At 47.7% G+C, this 22702-nt stretch overlaps 1 protein-coding gene across 1 annotated transcript in view; it reads left to right on the plus strand.

Moving 5' to 3' along the window:
• Positions 1 to 22702, plus strand: part of mtus2b (microtubule associated tumor suppressor candidate 2b) — a 71519-nt gene that overhangs the window by 40309 nt on the left and 8508 nt on the right. Inside the window, exons 4-5 of the mRNA XM_042294983.1 lie at positions 13496 to 13562; positions 21170 to 21384. Coding sequence (XP_042150917.1) covers positions 13496 to 13562; positions 21170 to 21384 — 282 coding nt within the window. The remainder of the gene's footprint in view (positions 1 to 13495; positions 13563 to 21169; positions 21385 to 22702) is intronic.

Below are 22702 nucleotides of genomic sequence, written 5' to 3' on the forward strand. Positions count from 1 at the left end.
TCAGTGCAGGAGAGAGAGGAAGTGTGTCATTGCAGGAGAGGGAGAGGAAGTGAAGAACTGTGTCATTGCAGGAGAGAGAGGAAGTGAAGAAGTGTGTCATTGCAGGAGAGGGAGGAAGTGAAGAAGTGTGTCATTGCAGGAGAGAGAGGAAGTGAAGAAGTGTGTCATTGCAGGAGAGGGAGGAAGTGAAGAAGTGTGTCATTGCAGGAGAGGAGAGGAGAAGTGAAGCAGGAGAGGGAGGAGAAGAAGTGTCATTGCAAGAGGGAGTGTGTCATTGCAGGAGAGGGAGGAAGTGAAGAAGTGTGTCATTGCAGGAGAGGGAGGAAGTGAAGAAGTGTGTCATTGCAGGAGAGGGAGGAAGTGAAGAAGTGTGTCATTGCAGGAGAGGGAGGAAGTGAAGAAGTGTGTCATTGCAGGAGAGAGGAGTGGAAGTCATTGCAGGAGAAGAAGTGAAGAAGTGTGTCATTGCAGGAGAGAGAGGAAGTGTGTCATTGCAGGGAGAGAGGAAGTGAAGAAGTGTGTCATTGCAGGAGAGGGAGGAAGTGAAGAAGTGTGTCATTGCAGGAGAGGGAGGAAGTGAAGAAGTGTGTCATTGCAGGAGAGAGAGGAAGTGCGGACAACGTGTAGGCTGTTATCATTCCTAAATATGGGTCTCACTATCAGTCCTAGAGATCTAAGGACAGGGCCTTATGTTGTGACGTTAGCATTTCTACTAGACTTGTCTGGTTGGTGGTGTTGTTATAGACTGTTGTCGTATTGATCATTACAATCATACAATTACTGTCTTATCAGTCTTCCCATGGACAGATTACAGTGCATGTTTCCATAGCCTCTAGTCTAGTCTATGTCCTGACTCTAGTCTGCTGGTCTGCTCTATGTCCTGACTCTAGTCTGCTGGTCTGCTCTATGTCCTGACTCTAGTCTACTGGTCTGCTCTATGTCCTGACTCTAGTCTACTGGTCTGCTCTATGTCCTGACTCTAGTCTACTGTTCTGCTCTATGTCCTGACTCAAGTCTACTGGTCTGCTCGATGTCCTGACTCTAGTCTGCTGGTCTGCTCTATGTCATGACTAGTCTACTGGTCTGCTCTATGTTCTGACTCTAGTCTACTGGTCTGCTCTATGTCCTGACTCTAGTCTACTGGTCTGCTCTATGTCCTGACTCTAGTCTGCTGGTCTGCTCTATGTCCTGAATCTAGTCTACTGGTCTGCTCTATGTCCTGACTCTAGTCTACTGTTCTGCTCTATGTCCTGACTCTAGTCTGCTGGTCTGCTCTATGTCCTGACTCTAGTCTGCTGGTCTACTCTATGTCCTGACTCTAGTCTACTGGTCTGCTCTATGTCCTGACTCTAGTCTGCTGGTCTACTCTACGTCCTGACTCTAGTCTACTGGTCTGCTCTATGTCCTGACTCTAGTCTACTGGTCTGCTCTATGTCCTGACTCTAGTCTACTGGTCTGCTCTATGTCGTGACTCAAGTCTACTGGTCTACTCTATGTCATGACTCAAGTCTACTGGTCTGCTCGATGTCATGACTAGTCTACTGGTCTGCTCTATGTCGTGACTCTAGTCTACTGGTCTGCTCTATGTCATGACTCTAGTCTGCTGGTCTGCTCTATGTCATGACTCTTGTCTGCTGGTCCGCTCTATGTCCTGACTAGTCTACTGGTCTGCTCTATGTCCTGACTAGTCTGCTGGTCTGCTCTATGTCGTGACTCTAGTCTACTGGTCTGCTCTATGTCATGACTCTGGTCTACTGGTCTGCTCTATGTCGTGACTCTGGTATACTGGTCCGCTCTATGTCATGACTAGTCTACTGGTCTGCTCTATGTCATGACTCTAGTCTGCTTGTCTGCTCTATGTCCTGACTCTAGTCTACTGGTCTGCTCTATGTCATGACTAGTCTACTGGTCTGCTTTATGTCGTGACTCTTGTCTGCTGGTCTGCTCTATGTCATGACTAGTCTACTGGTCTGCTCTATGTCATGACTAGTCTACTGGTCTGCTTTATGTTGTGACTCTGGTATACTGGTCTGCTCTATGTCCTGACTCTAGTCTGCTGGTCTGCTCTATGTCATGACTAGTCTACTGGTCTGCTCTATGTCATGACTCTGGTCTACTGGTCTGCTCTATGTCATGACTAGTCTGCTGGTCTGCTCTATGTCCTGACTCTAGTCTACTGGTCTGCTCTATGCCGTGACTCAAGTCTACTGGTCTACTCTATGTCCTGACTCTAGTCTACTGGTCTGCTCTATGTCCTGACTCTAGTCTGCTGGTCTGCTCTATGTCCTGACTCTAGTCTGCTGGTCTGCTCTATGTCATGACTCTTGTCTGCTGGTCTGCTCTATGTCCTGACTAGTCTACTGGTCTGCTCTATGTCCTGACTAGTCTGCTGTTCTGCTCTATGTCGTGACTCTAGTCTACTGGTCTGCACTATGTCATGACTCTGGTCTACTGGTCTGCTCTATGTCGTGACTCTGGTATACTGGTCCGCTCTATGTCATGACTCAAGTCTACTGGTCTACTCTATGTCCTGACTCTAGTCTGCTGGTCTGCTCTATGTCATGACTCTTGTCTGCTGGTCTGCTCTATGTCCTGACTAGTCTACTGGTCTGCTCTATGTCCTGACTAGTCTGCTGGTCTGCTCTATGTCGTGACTCTAGTCTACTGGTCTGCTCTATGTCATGACTCTGGTCTACTGGTCTGCTCTATGTCGTGACTCTGGTATACTGGTCCGCTCTATGTCATGACTAGTCTACTGGTCTGCTCTATGTCATGACTCTAGTCTGCTTGTCTGCTCTATGTCCTGACTCTAGTCTACTGGTCTGCTCGATGTCATGACTCTAGTCTACTGGTCTGCTCTATGTCGTGACTCTAGTCTGCTGGTCTGCTCTATGTCATGACTAGTCTACTGGTCTGCTTTATGTCGTGACTCTTGTCTGCTGGTCTCCTCTATGTCATGACTAGTCTACTGGTCTGCTCTATGTCATGACTAGTCTACTGGTCTGCTTTATGTTGTGACTCTGGTATACTGGTCTGCTCTATGTCCTGACTCTAGTCTGCTGGTCTGCTCTATGTCATGACTAGTCTACTGGTCTGCTCTATGTCATGACTCTGGTCTACTGGTCTGCTCTATGTCATGACTAGTCTGCTGGTCTGCTCTATGTCCTGACTCTAGTCTACTGGTCTGCTCTATGCCGTGACTCAAGTCTACTGGTTTACTCTATGTCCTGACTCTAGTCTACTGGTCTGCTTTATGTCGTGACTCTGGTATACTGGTCTGCTCTATGTCCTGACTCTAGTCTGCTGGTCTGCTCTATGTCATGACTCTTGTCTGCTGGTCTGCTCTATGTCCTGACTAGTCTACTGGTCTGCTCTATGTCCTGACTAGTCTGCTGTTCTGCTCTATGTCGTGACTATAGTCTACTGGTCTGCACTATGTCATGACTCTGGTCTACTGGTCTGCTCTATGTCGTGACTCTGGTATACTGGTCCGCTCTATGTCATGACTCAAGTCTACTGGTCTACTCTATGTCTTGACTCTAGTCTGCTGGTCTGCTCTATGTCATGACTAGTCTACTGGTCTGCTCTATGTCCTGACTCTAGTCTGCTTGTCCGCTCTATGTCCTGACTCTAGTCTACTGGTCTGCTCGATGTCATGACTCTAGTCTACTGGTCTGCTCTATGTCGTGACTCTAGTCTGCTGGTCTGCTCTATGTCATGACTAGTCTACTGGTCTGCTTCATGTCGTGACTCTAGTCTGCTGGTCTGCTCTATGTCATGACTAGTCTACTCGTCTGCTCTATGTCATGACTAGTCTACTGGTCTGCTTTATGTTGTGACTCTGGTATACTGGTCTGCTCTATGTCCTGACTCTAGTCTGCTGGTCTGCTCTATGTCATGACTAGTCTACTGGTCTGCTCTATGTCATGACTAGTCTCTGGTCTGCTTTATGTTGTGACTCTGGTATACTGGTCTGCTCTATGTCCTGACTCTAGTCTGCTGGTCTGCTCTATGTCATGACTAGTCTACTGGTCTGCTCTATGTCATGACTCTGGTCTGCTGGTCTGCTCCATGTCATGACTAGTCTGCTGGTCTGCTCTATGTCCTGACTCTAGTCTACTGGTCTGCTCTATGTCGTGACTCAAGTCTACTGGTCTACTCTATGTCCTGACTCTAGTCTACTGGTCTGCTTTATGTCTGACTCTGGTATACTGGTCTGCTCTATGTCCTGACTCTAGTCTACTGGTCTGCTCTATGTCGTGACTCTGGTCTACTGGTCTGCACTATGTCATGACTAGTCTGCTGGTCTGCTCTATGTCATGACTCTTGTCTGCTGGTCTGCTCTATGTCGTGACTCAAGTCTACTGGTCTGCTCTATGTCCTGACTAGTCTACTGGTCTGCTCTATGTCCTGACTCTGGTCTACTGGTCTGCTCTATGTCATGACTCTGGTCTGCTGGTCTGCTCCATGTCATGAATCTGGTCTGCTCTATGTCATGACTCTGGTATACTGGTCTGCTCTATGTCATGCCTCTGGTATACTGGTCTGCTCTATGTCATGCCTCTGGTATACTGGTCTGCTCTATGTCGTGACTCAAGTCTACTGGTCTGCTCTATGTCCTGACTCTGGTATACTGGTCTGCTCTATGTCATGACTCTGGTCTGCTGGTCTGCTCTATGTCATGCCTCTGTATACTGGTCTGCTCTATGTCTGACTCTGGTCTGCTCTATGTCATGACTCTGGTCTGCTCTATGTCATGACTCTGGTCTGCTGGTCTGCTCTATGTTGTGACTCAAGTCTACTGGTCTGCTCTATGTCCTGACTAGTCTACTGGTCTGCTCTATGTCCTGACTCTGGTCTACTGGTCTGCTCTATGTCCTGACTCTGGTCTACTGGTCTGCTCTATGTCCTGACTAGTCTACTGGTCTGCTCTATGTCCTGACTCTGGTCTACTGGTCTGCTCCATGTCATGAATCTGGTCTGCTCTATGTCATGACTGTGGTATACTGGTCTGCTCTATGTCATGACTCTGGTATACTGGTCTGCTCTATGTCATGACTCTGGTATACTGGTCTGCTCTATGTCATGACTCTGGTCTGCTCTATGTCATGACTCTGGTCTGCTCTATGTCATGACTCTGGTCTACTGGTCTGCTCTATGTCATGACTCTAGTCTGCTTGTCTGCTCTATGTCCTGACTCTAGTCTACTGGTCTGCTCGATGTCATGACTCTAGTCTACTGGTCTGCTCTATGTCGTGACTCTAGTCTGCTGGTCTGCTCTATGTCATGACTAGTCTACTGGTCTGCTTTATGTCGTGACTCTTGTCTGCTGGTCTCCTCTATGTCATGACTAGTCTACTGGTCTGCTCTATGTCATGACTAGTCTACTGGTCTGCTTTATGTTGTGACTCTGGTATACTGGTCTGCTCTATGTCCTGACTCTAGTCTGCTGGTCTGCTCTATGTCATGACTAGTCTACTGGTCTGCTCTATGTCATGACTCTGGTCTACTGGTCTGCTCTATGTCATGACTAGTCTGCTGGTCTGCTCTATGTCCTGACTCTAGTCTACTGGTCTGCTCTATGCCGTGACTCAAGTCTACTGGTCTACTCTATGTCCTGACTCTAGTCTACTGGTCTGCTTTATGTCGTGACTCTGGTATACTGGTCTGCTCTATGTCCTGACTCTAGTCTGCTGGTCTGCTCTATGTCATGACTCTTGTCTGCTGGTCTGCTCTATGTCCTGACTAGTCTACTGGTCTGCTCTATGTCCTGACTAGTCTGCTGTTCTGCTCTATGTCGTGACTATAGTCTACTGGTCTGCACTATGTCATGACTCTGGTCTACTGGTCTGCTCTATGTCGTGACTCTGGTATACTGGTCCGCTCTATGTCATGACTCAAGTCTACTGGTCTACTCTATGTCCTGACTCTAGTCTGCTGGTCTGCTCTATGTCATGACTAGTCTACTGGTCTGCTCTATGTCCTGACTCTAGTCTGCTTGTCTGCTCTATGTCCTGACTCTAGTCTACTGGTCTGCTCGATGTCATGACTCTAGTCTACTGGTCTGCTCTATGTCGTGACTCTAGTCTGCTGGTCTGCTCTATGTCATGACTAGTCTACTGGTCTGCTTCATGTCGTGACTCTAGTCTGCTGGTCTGCTCTATGTCATGACTAGTCTACTGGTCTGCTCTATGTCATGACTAGTCTACTGGTCTGCTTTATGTTGTGACTCTGGTATACTGGTCTGCTCTATGTCCTGACTCTAGTCTGCTGGTCTGCTCTATGTCATGACTAGTCTACTGGTCTGCTCTATGTCATGACTAGTCTACTGGTCTGCTTTATGTTGTGACTCTGGTATACTGGTCTGCTCTATGTCCTGACTCTAGTCTGCTGGTCTGCTCTATGTCATGACTAGTCTACTGGTCTGCTCTATGTCATGACTCTGGTCTGCTGGTCTGCTCCATGTCATGACTAGTCTGCTGGTCTGCTCTATGTCCTGACTCTAGTCTACTGGTCTGCTCTATGTCGTGACTCAAGTCTACTGGTCTACTCTATGTCCCGACTCTAGTCTACTGGTCTGCTTTATGTCGTGACTCTGGTATACTGGTCTGCTCTATGTCCTGACTCTAGTCTACTGGTCTGCTCTATGTCGTGACTCTGGTATACTGGTCTGCACTATGTCATGACTAGTCTGCTGGTCTGCTCTATGTCATGACTCTTGTCTGCTGGTCTGCTCTATGTCGTGACTCAAGTCTACTGGTCTGCTCTATGTCCTGACTAGTCTACTGGTCTGCTCTATGTCCTGACTCTGGTCTACTGATCTGCTCTATGTCATGACTCTGGTCTGCTGGTCTGCTCCATGTCACGAATCTGGTCTGCTCTATGTCATGCCTCTGGTATACTGGTCTGCTCTATGTCATGCCTCTGGTATACTGGTCTGCTCTATGTCGTGACTCAAGTCTACTGGTCTGCTCTATGTCCTGACTAGTCTACTGGTCTGCTCTATGTCCTGACTCTGGTATACTGGTCTGCTCTATGTCATGCCTCTGGTATACTGGTCTGCTCTATGTCATGCCTCTGGTATACTGGTCTGCTCTATGTCATGACTCTGGTCTGCTCTATGTCATGACTCTGGTCTGCTCTATGTCATGACTCTGGTCTGCTGGTCTGCTCTATGTTGTGACTCAAGTCTACTGGTCTGCTCTATGTCCTGACTAGTCTACTGGTCTGCTCTATGTCCTGACTCTGGTCTACTGGTCTGCTCTATGTCCTGACTCTGGTCTACTGGTCTGCTCTATGTCCTGACTAGTCTACTGGTCTGCTCTATGTCCTGACTCTGGTCTACTGGTCTGCTCCATGTCATGAATCTGGTCTGCTCTATGTCATGACTCTGGTATACTGGTCTGCTCTATGTCATGACTCTGGTCTGCTCTATGTCATGCCTCTGGTATACTGGTCTGCTCTATGTCATGACTCTGGTCTGCTCTATGTCATGACTCTGGTCTGCTCTATGTCATGACTCTGGTATACAGGTCTGCTCTATGTCATGACTCAAGTCTACTGCTCTGGTGTATTAGATGGGTGCATTAGATGGCTGTGTAGCTCTGAGGAGAGAAGATTTAATTTATTTTATAGATGGATTAGCTGATATCCTTGAGGACAGAAAGCAGTGTGATGACACTCCCTGTCTCCCTGTCTCCCTGTGTGATGACACTCTCTGTCTCCCTGTCTCCCTGTCTCCCTGTGTGATGACACTCCCTGTCTCTCTGTCTCCCTGTCTCCCTGTCTCTCTGTCTCCCTGTCTCCCTGTGTGATGACACTCTCTGTCTCTCTGTCGCCCTGTCTCCCTGTCTCTCTGTGTGATGACACTCCCTGTCTCTCTGTGTGATGACACTCCCTGTCTCCCTGTCTCTCTGTCTCCCTGTCTCCCTGTCTCTCTGTCTCCCTGTCTCTCTGTGTGATGACACTCTCTGTCTCTCTGTCTCCCTGTCTTCCTGTCTCTCTGTCTCCCTGTCTCCCTGTGTGATGACACTCCCTGTCTCCCTGTCTCTCTGTCTCCCTGTCTCCCTGTCTCTCTGTCTCCCTGTCTCTCTGTCTCCCTGTCTCCCTGCGTGATGACACTCCCTGTCTCCCTGTCTCTCTGTCTTTCTGTCTCCCTGTCTCCCTGTCTCCCTGTCTCTCTGTCTCCCTGTCTCTCTGTGTGATGACACTCCCTGTCTCCCTGTCTTCCTGTCTTCCTGTCTCCCTGTGTGATGACACTCCCTGTCTCTCTGTCTCCTGTCTCCCTGTGTGATGACACTCCCTGTCTCCCTGTCTCCCTGTCTCTCTGTCTCTCTGTGTGATGACACTCCCTGTCTCCCTGTCTTCCTGTCTCCCTGTGTGATGACACTCCCTGTCTCCCTGTCTCTCTGTCTCCCTGTCTTTCTGTCTCCCTGTCTCCCTGTCTCCCCTGTCTCCCCGTCTCCCTGTCTCTCTGTCTCTCTGTGTGATGACACTCCCTGTCTCCCTGTCTTCCTGTCTTCCTGTCTCCCTGTGTGATGACACTCCCTGTCTCCCTGTCTCTCTGTCTCCCTGTCTTTCTGTCTCCCTGTCTCCCCGTCTCCCCGTCTCCCTGTCTCTCTGTCTCTCTGTGTGATGACACTCCCTGTCTCCCTGTCTTCCTGTCTTCCTGTCTCCTGTGTGATGACACTCCCTGTCTCCCTGTCTCTCTGTCTCCCTGTCTTTCTGTCACCCTGTCTCCCTGTCTCCCTGTCTCTCTGTCTCTCTGTCTCTCTGTGTGATGACACTCCCTGTCTCCCTGTCTTCCTGTCTCTCTGTGTGATGACACTCCCTGTCTCTCTGTCTCCCCGTCTCCCTGTCTCCTGTCTCCCTGTCTCTCTGTGTGATGACACTCCCTGTCTCCCTGTCTTCCTGTCTCCTGTGTGATGACACTCCCTGTCTCCCTGTCTTCCTGTCTCCCTGTGTGATGACACTCCCTGTCTCCCTGTCTTCCTGTCTCCTGTGTGATGATACTCCCTGTCTCCCCGTCTCCCTGTCTCCCTGTGTGATGATACTCCCTGTCTCTCTGTCTCCCTGTCTCCCTGTGTGATGATACTCCCTGTCTCTCTGTCTCCCCTGTCTCCCTGTGTGATGATACTCCCTGTCTCTCTGTCTCCCTGTCTCCTGTCTCCCTGTCTCCCCGTCTCCCTGTCTCCCTGTCTCCCTGTCTCCTGTGTGATGACACTCCCTGTCTCCCTGTCTCTCTGTCTCCCTGTGTGATGACACTCCCTGTCTCCCTGTCTCCCTGTCTCCCTGTCTCTCTGTGTGATGACACTCCCTGTCTCCCGTCTCCCTGTCTCCCTGTGTGATGACACTCCCTGTCTCCCTGTCTCCCTGTCTCCTGTCTCCCTGTCTCTCTGTGTGATGACACTCCCTGTCTCCTGTCTCCCTGTCTCCCTGTCTCCCTGTCTCCTGTGTGATGACACTCCCTGTCTCCCTGTCTCCCTGTCTCCCTGTGTGATGACACTCCCTGTCTCCCTGTCTCCCTGTCTCCCTGTCTCCCTGTGTGATGACACTCCCTGTCTGTCCCTGTCTCCCTGTCTCCCTGTCTCTCTGTCTCCCTGTCTCCCTGTCTCCTGTCTCCCTGTGTGATGACACTCCCTGTCTCCCTGTCTCTCTGTCTCCCTGTCTCTCTGTCTCCCTGTCTCCCTGTCTCTCTGTGTGATGACACTCCCTGTCTCTCTGTCTCCCTGTCTCCCTGTCTCCCTGTCTCCCTGTGTGATGACACTCCCTGTCTCTCTGTCTCCCTGTCTCCCTGTCTCCCTGTCTCTCTGTGTGATGACACTCCCTGTCTCTCTGTCTCTCTGTCTCCCTGTCTTCCTGTCTCTCTGTCTCTCTGTCTCCCTGTCTCCCTGCGTGATGACACTCCCTGTCTCTCTGTCTCTCTGTCTCCCTGTCTCCCTGTCTCCCCGTCTCCCTGTCTCTCTGTGTGATGACACTCCCTGTCTCCCTGTCTTCCTGTCTCCCTGTCTCCCTGTCTCCCTGTGTGATGACACTCCCTGTCTCTCTGTCTCCCTGTCTCCCTGTCTCCCTGTCTCTCTGTGTGATGACACTCCCTGTCTCTCTGTCTCCCTGTCTCCCTGTCTCCCTGTCTCTCTGTGTGATGACACTCCCTGTCTCTCTGTCTCCCTGTCTCCCTGTCTCCCTGTCTCCCTGTCTCTCTGTGTGATGACACTCCCTGTCTCTCTGTCTCTCTGTCTCCCTGTCTTCCTGTCTCTCTGTCTCTCTGTCTCCCTGTCCCTGTCTCCCTGCGTGATGACACTCCCTGTCTCTCTGTCTCTCTGTCTCCCTGTCTCCCTGTCTCCCTGTCTCCCTGTCTCTCTGTGTGATGACACTCCCTGTCTCTCTGTCTTCCTGTCTTCCTGTCTCCCTGCGTGATGACACTCCCTGTCTCCCTGTCTTCCTGTCTTCCTGTCTCCCTGTGTGATGACACTCCCTGTCTCCCCGTCTCCCTGTCTCCCTGTCTCCCTGTGTGATGACACTCCCTGTCTCCCTGTCTTCCTGTCTCCTGCGTGATGACACTCCCTGTCTCTCTGTCTCCCTGTCTCCCTGTCTCTCTGTGTGATGACACTCCCTGTCTCCCCGTCTCCCTGTCTCCCTGTCTCCCTGTCTCTCTGTGTGATGACACTCCCTGTCTCTCTGTCTCCCTGTCTCCCTGTCTTCCTGTCTCTCTGTCTCCCTGTCTCCCTGCGTGATGACACTCCCTGTCTCCCCGTCTCCCTGTCTCCCTGTCTCCTGTGTGATGATACTCCCTGTCTCCCTGTCTCCCTGTCTCTCTGTCTATGACACCTGTGTCTCCCTGTGTGATGACACTCCCTGTCTCCCCGTCTCCCTGTCTCCCCGTCTCCCTGTCTCCCTGTCTCCCTGTGTGATGACACTCCCTGTCTCCCTGTCTTCCTGTCTCCCTGTGTGATGACACTCCCTGTCTCCCTGTCTTCCTGTCTCCCTGTGTGATGACACTCCCTGTCTCCCTGTCTTCCTGTCTCCCTGTGTGATGACACTCCCTGTCTCCCTGTCTCCCTGTCTCTCTGTGTGATGACACTCCCTGTCTCTCTGTGTGATGACACTCCCTGTCTCTCTGTCTTCCTGTCTCCCTGTGTGATGACACTCCCTGTCTCCCTGTCTCCCTGTCTCTCTGTGTGATGACACTCCCTGTCTCTCTGTGTGATGACACTCCCTGTCTCCCTGTCTCCCTGTCTCCCTGTCTCTCTGTGTGATGACACTCCCTGTCTCTCTGTCTCCCTGTGTGATGACACTCCCTGTCTCCCTGTCTCCCTGTCTCTCTGTGTGATGACACTCCCTGTCTCTCTGTCTCCTGTCTCTCTGTCTCCCTGTCTCCCTGTCTCTCTGTGTGATGACACTCCCTGTCTCTCTGTCTCTCTGTCTCCCTGTCTTCCTGTCTCTCTGTCTCTCTGTCTCCCTGTCTCCCTGCGTGATGACACTCCCTGTCTCTCTGTCTCCCTGTCTCCCTGTCTCTCTGTCTCCCTGTCTCTCTGTGTGATGACACTCCCTGTCTCCTTGTGTGTTCTGCGTTCCAGGAAGTAAATGGATTATGTTGCCGTGGTAAAGGGGAATATGAGATGAGGAAGGAGGGGCTGGCTGGGGGACTGGGCTTCCTTCATCGCCACTGACCTGAAAGCAAACACTGGATGTCTGCCAAGTATTCCATTTCACCGTTCCAGTTGTTTTATTCATATCGGTGCAGATGAAGGAAAGCAAATGAGGAGATGAGATGAAGTAGAGGAAGGAGATGAGGAGAGGAAGCCACTTTAGACCATTGAGGTACAGCCATAGTTCTGTTGAGGGAGGACCGCATCATAATTACATTTACTCCACGTATTGAGGTACAGCCATAGTGATGGTTCTGTTGAGGGAGGACCGCATCATAATTACATTATGTTGACTCGTAGTCCACTCTTGTCCTGTTCAGTTGGCTAGTAACTTCCTGTTGACTCTCTCTGTGACTCTCTCTCTCTCTCCTGGTCTATTTAGAGCAGTGTTAGCCTCAGCTTCCTCTATACATGAGTCCATCATGGTTATTTGGCTAGTAACTTCCTGTTCTCTCTCTGTGACTCTCTGTGACGCTCTCTCTCTCTGTCTCTCTCTCTCTCTCTGTGACTCTCTCTCTCCCTCTCCCTCTCTCTCTCTCTCCCTCTCTCTCTCTCCTCTCCCTCTCTCTCTCTCCTCTCTCTCTCTCTCTGTCTGTCTCTCTCTCTCTCTCTCTCTCTGTGACTCTCTCTCTCTGTGACTCTCTCTCTCTCTCTCTGTGACTCTCTCTCCTCTCTCTCTCTCTCTCTCTCTCTCTCTCTCTCCTTGTCTCTCTCTCTCTCTCTCTCTCTCTCTCTCTCTCTCTCTCTCTCTCTCTCTCCTGGTCTATTTAGAACAGTGTTAGCTAAGTGCCTCAACCTCCTGCAATATAAATCAATCATTCACATCAGTTGTACACTGTTAAACTGTTGGGTTATATTGATCTGATCTTATTTACTACTTGTGTTTATGTGACGTGGTGCAAAGGAGGTGATCAAAATATATATATATTTTTAATCAGTGTGATGGTGTGTGGTATTTTGTGTTTGTGTCAGGATTTGTGAGTAGGGTTGTTCTGGCTCTAGCAGGGTGTCACGTTATAAAGAGTCCCCATGCAGGGCTGTTCTGGCTCTGCTCTGACTGGTAAGATGATGCTCTAGCAGGGTGTCACGTTATAAAGAGTCCCCATGCAGGGCTGTTCTAGCTCTGCTCGGACTGGTAAGATGATGCTCTAGCAGGGTGTCACGTTATAAAGAGTCCCCATGCAGGGCTGTTCTAGCTCTGCTCGGACTGGGAAGATGATGCTCTAGCAGGGTGTCACGTTATAAAGAGTCCCCATGCAGGGCTGTTCTGGCTCTGCTCGGACTGGGAAGATGATGCTCTAGCAGGGTGTCACGTTATAAAGAGTCCCCATGCAGGGCTGTTCTGGCTCTGCTCGGACTGGTGAAGATGATGCTCTAGCAGGGTGTCACGTCATAAAGAGTCCCCATGCAGGGCTGTTCTGGCTCTGCTCGGACTGGGAAGATGATGCTCTAGCAGGGTGTCACGTTATAAAGAGTCCCCATGCAGGGCTGTTCTGGCTCTCACACACACACACAACAATATACTGTAATTTGATGTATGCCCCAAGAGACATGTTCACCAGTGGAGACTGCTGAGGGGAGGACGGCTCATAATAATGACTGGAACGGAGTATATGGAATGGCATCAAACGCCATGGAAACCATTCCACTGATTCCACTCCAGCTATTACCATGAGCCCCGTCCTCCTCAATTAAGGCGTCACCAACCTCCTGTGATGTACCGGTGATTTCAGGTCAACCTCGGAGAAGCAGTTTCAACCTCAAGGGTCCTGCTTTGTTAACAATAAAACAACTGTAAAAACATATCCTTCATGCTTGACGGAAGTGTGTGCGTCTGTGTGTTTCAGAGTGAGAATGCCATCCTGAAGGAGAGGGAACTGTCCCTGGAGCTTGCCAGGATAAGGGATGAAGTGGGTAAGTCAATGCCTGCCATGCCAGCTGGATTGCTAGCTGAATGCTATCTGGATTGCTAGCTGAATGCTATCTGGATTGCTATCTGGGTTGCTAGCTGAATGCTATCTGGATTGCTAGCTGAGTTGCTAGCTGAATGCTATCTGGATTGCTAGCTGAATGCTATCTGGATTGCTAGCTGAATGCTATCTGGATTGCTAAATCAAATCTAAATCAAATTTTATTTGTCACATACACATGGTTAGCAGATGTTAATGCGAGTGTAGCGAAATGCTTGTGCTTCTAGTTCCGACAATGCAGTAATAACGAGCAAGTAATCTAACTAACAATTCCCCCAAAAAAACTACTGTCATACACAGTGTAAGGGGATAAAGAATATGTACATAAGGATATATGAATGAGTGATGGTACAGAGCAGCATAGGCAAGATACAGTAGATGATATCGAGTACAGTATATACATATGAGATGAGTATGTAAACCAAGTGGCATAGTTAAAGTGGCTAGTGATACATGTATTACATAAGGATGCAGTCGATGATATAGAGTACAGTATCTACGTATGCATATGAGATGAATAATGTAGGGTAAGTAACATTATATAAGGTAGCATTGTTTAAAGTGGCTAGTGATATATTTACATCATTTCCCATCAATTCCCATGATTAAAGTGGCTGGAGTAGAGTCAGTGTCATTGACAGTGTGTTGGCAGTAGCCACTCAATGTTAGTGGTGGCTGTTTAACAGTCTGATGGCCTTGAGATAGAAGCTGTTTTTCAGTCTCTCGGTCCCAGCTTTGATGCACCTGTACTGACCTCGCCTTCTGGATGGCAGCGGGGTGAACAGGCAGTGGCTCGGGTGGTTGATGTCCTTGATGATCTTTATGGCCTTCCTGTAGCATCGGGTGGTGTAGGTGTCCTGGAGGGCAGGTAGTTTGCCGGATTGCAGGCTAAATGCTAGCTGGATTGCTAGCTGAATGATAACTGGATGCTAGTGGATGATAGTGGATGATAGTGGATGATAACTGGATGCTATAACTGGATCCAACTGGATGCTGGATGCTAATTGGTAGCTGGATTGCTAGCTGGATGCCACATGTTTACGGAAATGGGACATTTTAGGAGATGGGACTATAGACAAGATACATTGAGTGGTTGCCAGCTAGGTAGGGAGATGGTGAGTCACTGGGCTGTGGCAGCAGGTATGCTACATTACCATGTCATCTATTATACAGAATATGAACCTGTAACGACAGGGCAGGAGCTAGTCTCCCTAGAGAGGGATGGGGCTGGTGAAGGATTCAGGTTAGTCAGGTTACCCTGTCTGATATGTTGGGGGATTCAGGTTAGTCAGGATACAAGGAAAGATTCAGCATATAAATGTTACCCTGTATAAAGGGCACAAGGCGAGACCCAAATGCAGACACAGGAGGCAGATGGTTGAGCTCCGATATTTATTATAACAAAAGGGGTAGGCAAAAGGCAGGTTGGGTACAGGTGAGAGTTCATAAACCAGGTCAGAGTCCAAACAGTACAAGACGGTAGGCAGGCTCGAGGTCAGGACAGACAGGGGTTCAGTAACGAGGTCAGAGTCCAAACGGTACCAGGCTCGAGGTCAGGGTCAGGCAGACGGGCTCAGAGTCAGGACAGACAAGGGTCAAATTCAGGAGGGTGAGAAAAAGAGAGACTGGGAAAAGCAGGAGCTGAGACACAAAAACGCTGGTTGACTTGAGAAACAGGACGAACTGGCAACAGAGAGACAAGAAACACAGGGATAAATACACCGGGGATAATAAGTGACACCTGGAGGGGGGTGGAGACAATCACAAGGACAGGTGAAACAAATCAGGGTGTGGTGACACCCTCTCTGATCAGCATAGTCATGTTGCCCTGTCTGATAGTCATGTTGTCCTGTCTGATAGTCATGTTGCCCTGTCTGATAGTCATGTTGCCCTGTCTGATAGTCATGTTGTCCTGTCTGATAGTCATGTTGTCCTGTCTGATAGTCATGTTGCCCTGTCTCATAGTCATGTTGTCCTGTCTGATAGTCATGTTGCCCTGTCTGATAGTCATGTTGTCCTGTCTGATAGTCATGTTGTCCTGTCTGATAGTCATGTTGCCCTGTCTCATAGTCATGTTGCCCTGTCTGATAGTCATGTTGTCCTGTCTGATAGTCATGTTGCCCTGTCTGATAGTCATGTCGTCCTGTCTGATAGTCATGTCGTCCTGTCTGATAGTCATGTCGTCCTGTCTGATAGTCATGTCGCCCTGTCTGATAGTCATGTCGCCCTGTCTGATAGTCATGTCGTCCTGTCTGATAGTCATGTCGTCCTGTCTGATAGTCATGTCGTCCTGTCTGATAGTCATGTCGTCCTGTCTGATAGTCATGTCGTCCTGTCTGATAGTCATGTCGCCCTGTCTGATAGTCATGTCGTCCTGTCTGATAGTCATGTCGTCCTGTCTGATAGTCATGTTGCCCTGTCTGATAGTCATGTTGTCCTGTCTGATAGTCATGTTGTCCTGTCTGATAGTCATGTTGCCCTGTCTGATAGTCATGTTGCCCTGTCTGATAGTCATGTTGTCCTGTCTGATAGTCATGTTGTCCTGTCTGATAGTCATGTTGCCCTGTCTCATAGTCATGTTGCCCTGTCTGATAGTCATGTTGTCCTGTCTGATAGTCATGTTGCCCTGTCTGATAGTCATGTCGTCCTGTCTGATAGTCATGTCGTCCTGTCTGATAGTCATGTCGCCCTGTCTGATAGTCATGTCGCCCTGTCTGATAGTCATGTCGTCCTGTCTGATAGTCATGTCGTCCTGTCTGATAGTCATGTCGTCCTGTCTGATAGTCATGTCGTCCTGTCTGATAGTCATGTCGTCCTGTCTGATAGTCATGTCGCCCTGTCTGATAGTCATGTCGTCCTGTCTGATAGTCATGTCGTCCTGTCTGATAGTCATGTCGCCCTGTCTGATAGTCATGTTGTCCTGTCTGATAGTCATGTTGTCCTGTCTGATAGTCATGTTGTCCTGTCTGATAGTCCTGTCGTCCTGTCTGATAGTCATGTTGTCCTGTCTGATAGTCATGTTGTCCTGTCTGATAGTCATGTTGCCCTGTCTGATAGTCATGTTGTCCTGTCTGATAGTCATGTTGTCCTGTCTGATAGTCATGTTGTCCTGTCTGATAGTCATGTTGTCCTGTCTGATATTCATGTTGTCCTGTCTGATAGTCATGTTGTCCTGTCTGATAGTCATGTTGTCCTGTCTGATAGTCATGTTGTCCTGTCTGATAGTCATGTTGCCCTGTCTGATAGTCATGTTGCCCTGTCTGATAGTCATGTTGCCCTGTCTGATAGTCATGTTGTCCTGTCTGATAGTCATGTTGTCCTGTCTGATAGTCATGTTGTCCTGTCTGATAGTCATGTTGTCCTGTCTGATAGTCATGTTGTCCTGTCTGATAGTCATGTTGTCCTGTCTGATAGTCATGTTGTCCTGTCTGATAGTCATGTTGTCCTGTCTGATAGTCATGTTGCCCTGTCTGATAGTCATGTTGTCCTGTCTGATAGTCATGTTGTCCTGTCTGATAGTCATCTTGTCCTGTCTGATAGTCATGTTACCCTGTCTGATAGTCATATTGTCCTGTCTGATAGTCATATTGTCCTGTCTGATAGTCATGTTACCCTGTCTGATAGTCATATTGTCCTGTCTGATAGTCATGTTACCCTGTCTGATAGTCATATTGTCCTGTCTGATAGTCATGTTACCCTGTCTGATAGTCATGTTGTCCTGTCTGATAGTCATGTTGTCCTGTCTGATAGTCATGTTGTCCTGTCTGATAGTCATGTTACCCTGTCTGATAGTCATGTTACCCTGTCTGATAGTCATGTTACCCTGTCTGATAGTCATATTGTCCTGTCTGATAGTCATGTTACCCTGTCTGATAGTCATGTTACCCTGTCTGATAGTCATGTTACCCTGTCTGATAGTCATGTTACCCTGTCTGATAGTCATGTTACCCTGTCTGATAGTCATGTTGTCCTGTCTGATAGTCATGTTGTCCTGTCTGATAGTCATGTTGTCCTGTCTGATAGTCATGTTGCCCTGTCTGATAGTCATGTTGTCCTGTCTGATAGTCATGTTACCCTGTCTGATAGTCATGTTACCCTGTCTGATAGTCATGTTACCCTGTCTGATAGTCATGTTACCCTGTCTGATAGTCATGTTACCCTGTCTGATAGTCATGTTGTCCTGTCTGATAGTCATGTTGTCCTGTCTGATAGTCATGTTGTCCTGTCTGATAGTCATGTTACCCTGTCTGATAGTCATGTTACCCTGTCTGATAGTCATATTGTCCTGTCTGATAGTCATGTTGTCCTGTCTGATAGTCATGTTGTCCTGTCTGATAGTCATGTTGTCCTGTCTAGGGTATGAGGTAGTTGGAGTGATTGATTGAAGTACTACATTGCATTTGGAAAGTATTCAGACCCTTTGACTTTTTCCACATTTTGTTACATTACAGCCTTATCCTAAAATGGATTAAGTTAAAAAAATGTCCTCATCAATCTATACACAATACCCCATAATGAGAAAGTGAAAACAGGTTTAAAAAAACAAAACAGAAATACCTTATTTACATAAGTATTCAGACTCTTTGCTATGAGACTCGAAATTGAGCTCAGGTGCATCCTGTTTCAATTGATCATCCTTGAGATGTTTCTACAACTTGATTGGAGTCCACCTGTGGTAAATTCAATTGATTGGACATGATTTGGAAAGGCACACACCTGTCTATATCAGATCCCACAGTTGACAGTTAATTTCAGAGCCAAAACCAAGCCAAGAGGTCGAAGGAATTGTCCGAAGAGATCCGAGACAGGAATCTGTCAAGGCACAGATCTGGGGAAGGGTAACAAAACATGCAACATTGAAGGTCCCCAAGAACGCATTGACCTCCATCATTCTTATATGGAAGAAGTTTGGAATCACCAAAACTCTTCCTAGAGCTGGCTGCCTGGCCAAACAGAGCAATCCGGGGATAAGGAACTTAGTCAGAGAGGTGATCAAGAACCTGATGGTGACTCTGACAGAGCTCCAGAGTTCCTCTGTGGAGATGGGAGAACCTTCCAGAAGGACAACCATCTCTGCAACACTCCACCACTTTGACCTTTATGGAGTTTGCCAGACGGAAGCCTCCCCTCAGTAAAAGGCACATGACAGCCCACTTTTGCCAAAAGATATCTACAAGATTCTTTGGTCTGATGTTACCAAGATTAAACTTTTGGGTCTGAATGCCAAGCGTCATGTCTGGAGGAAACCTGGCACCATCCCAACAGTCAAGCATGGTGGTGGCAGCATCATGCTGTGGGGATGTTTTTCAGCGGCAGGGACTGGGAGACTAGTCTGGATTGAGAGGATGAATGGCGCAAAGTACAGACAGATCCTTCTAACGGGACAACGACCCTAAGCACACAACCAAGACAATGCAGGAGTGGCTTCGGGACAAGTCTCTGAATGTCCTCTAGTGGCCCAGCCAGAGGCCAGAACCCGATCGAACATCTCTGGAGAGTTCTGAAAATAGCTGTGCAGCAACGCTCCCCATCCAACCTGACAGAGCTTGAAAGGATCTGCAGAGAAGAATGGGAGAAACTCTCCAAATACAGGTGTGTCAAGCATGTAGTGTCGTACACAAGACTCAAGGCTGTAAAGGTGCTTCAACAAAGTACTGCGAAAAGGGTCTGAATACTTATGTACATTTTTGCTTTGTCATTGGGGTATTGTGGGGTATGGGGTATTGTGTGTAGATTGATGAGAACCCCCCCCAGAAAGTGTCCTACAGAACAATCAGAAAGGGGATTCATCTGAGAAAATGACTTTACCCCAGTCCTCAGCAGTCCAATCCCTGTACCTTTTGCAGAATATCAGTCTGTCCCTGATGTTTTTCCTGGAGAGAAGTGGTTTCTTTGCTGCCCTTCTTGGTACCAAGCCATCCTCCAAAAGTCTTCGCCTCACTGTGCGTGCAGATGCACTCAAACCTGCCTGCTGCCATTCCTGAGCAAGCTCTGTACTGGTGGTGCCCTGTTCCCGCAGCTGAATGAACTTTAGGAGACGCTCCTGGTGCTTGCTGGACTTTCTTGGGCGCCCTGAAGTCTTCCTCACAACAATTGAACCGCTCTCCTTGAAGTCCTTATGATCCGATAAATGGTTGATTTAGGTGCAATCTTACTGGCAGCAATATCCTTAAGCCCTTTTTGTGCAAAGCAATGATGACGGCATGTGTTTCCTTGCAGGTAACCATGGTTGACAGAGGAAGCACAATGATTCCAAGCACCACCCTCCTTTTGAAGATTACAGTCTGTTATTCAAACTTAGTCAGCATGACAGAGTGATCTCCAGCCTTGTCCACACCTATGTTAACGAGAGAATCACTGACATTATTTTAGCTGGTCATTTTGTGGCAGGGCTGAAGTGCAGTGGAAATATTTTGGGGGGGATTCAGTTCATTTGCATGGCAAAGAGGGACTTTGCAATTAATTGCAATTCATCTGATCACTCATCATAACATTCTGGGGTATATGCAAATTGCCATCATACAAACTGAGGCAGCAAACTTTGTGAAAATTAATATGTGTCATTCTCAAAACTTTTGGCCACAACTTGCCCGAAAGAGAGGAGAAGATGACTCCGTAAAAACTTCCTGTTAAAACCAGGGGTTGGAACCAAAATTATTTTCCAATCGTTTAGTTCTGGACAAAAATATTATTTTTTTGTGTTCCATTCAATTGCTCCAAACTGCAAAATAAAGATCTGAACCGGTTCGAGCCCCAAAAAAGTGCCAGTTTATTTCATTTGTAACGCTCGTCTGAAGAAGAGGACCAAAGTGCAGCGTTGTACGCGTTCCTGATTATTTATTCAAACTGAACATTGATACAAAATAACAAAGTGGAACAAAACGAAACAGTTCTGTGCAAACACACAACACAGAAAACAACCCACAAACCACAGGTGGGAAAAAGCTGCCTAAGTATGATTCTCAATCAGAGACAACGATAGACAGCTGCCTCTGATTGAGAACCATACCCGGCCAAACACAAAGAAATAGAAAACATAGAAATACAGAAACTAGAATGCCCACCCTAGTCACACCCTGGCCTAACCAAAATAGAGAATATAAACCTCTCTATGGCCAAGGCGTGACAGTACCCCCCCCCCACCCCCAAAGGTGCAGACTCCGGCAGCAAAACTTGACTCTAAACACACACTCACACACACACACACACACACACACACACACACACGTCAGCTCAGACAGATCCAACCCCGAATCTCATTGGTTCTGTAATCAAACAGAATCACACCGAATTGTATCGCACGTGTCAAACTCAGGTTTTTCGCCCCTCCCTTGGATTGATGAATTAATACTACTTAGTAAAGACCTCCTCTCACCTGGTTTTCTGAAAGGAAAAAAACTAAATCCGGCAGACACTAAGAGTTTGACACTCCTGCTGTATGGAATCTAGATACATATTGAATCGTCTTGAAAACGTAAAAATCCCTAGTAACTAGACTATCCTTCTTCTCTATGTCTCCCCCTCCCTCAACCCCCCCCCCCAACCCCCAAGCCTCAAGTGTGTCGCGGTGGGAGATTCTGCAGCAGGACAAGGGGGAGTTGGAGCGGAGGTTTGAGCGGGAGCTGGAGGGTCTGCGTGCCCAGCAGCAGAGTGAGCTGGGCCGGCTGGAGGAGAGACTGAGGCAGTATCACAGCCTAGAGATACAGCGCCTGGAGGCCCAACGACAGGAGCAGCTGGAGAGACTGAGGACACAGCAGCTGGAGCAGGTAGGGAGGGATATATACACACACACACACACACACACACACTAGACTACCTGCCGCGGTTACATGCACATACATACATACATACATACATACATACATACATACATACATACATACATACATACATACATACATACATACATACATACATACATACATACATACATACATACATACATACATGCATGCATGCATACATACATGCATGCATACATACATACATACATACATACATACATACATGCACACACACACACACACACACACACATACACACAAACAATAATATACATACATACATACATACATACATACATACATACATACATACATACATACATACATACATACATACATACATACATACATGCATGCATGCATGCATACATACATACATACACACATGCATACATACATACATACACACATGCATACATACATACACACATGCATACACACATGCATACATACACACACGCATACATACACACACACGCATACGCATACATACATACACACATACATACACGCATACATACATACATACATACACGCATACATACATACACACACACACACACACACACAAACAATAATATACATACATACATACATACATACATACATACACACACACACACACACACACACATACATACATGCATGCATGCATACATACATACATACATACATACATACATACATACATACATGCATGCATGCATGCATGCATGCATGCATGCACGCACGCACGCACGCACGCACGCACGCACACACACACACACACACACACACACACACACACACACACACACACACACACACACACACACACACACACACACACACACACACACACACACACAGACAGACAGACAGACAGACAGACAGACAGACAGACAGACAGACAGACAGACAGATAGATAGATAGATAGATAGATAGATAGATAGATAGATAGATAGATAGATAGATAGATAGATAGATAGATAGATAGATAGATAGATAGATAGATAGATAGATAGATAGATAGATAGATAGATAGATAGATAGATAGATACATACATACATACATACATACACACACACATACATACATACATACATACATACATACATACATACATACATACATACATACATACATACAGTGGGGAGAACAAATATTTGATACACTGACGATTTTGCAGGTTTTTGCGGTCTGTAAATGCAAATTAATTACTTAAAAATCATACAATGTGATTTTCTGGATTTTTGTTTTAGATTCCGTCTCTCACAGTTGAAGTGTACCTATGATAAAAATTACAGACCTCTACATGC

Source organism: Oncorhynchus tshawytscha, linkage group LG13, assembly GCF_018296145.1.
Source record: "Oncorhynchus tshawytscha isolate Ot180627B linkage group LG13, Otsh_v2.0, whole genome shotgun sequence".
NCBI lineage: Eukaryota > Metazoa > Chordata > Actinopteri > Salmoniformes > Salmonidae > Oncorhynchus > Oncorhynchus tshawytscha.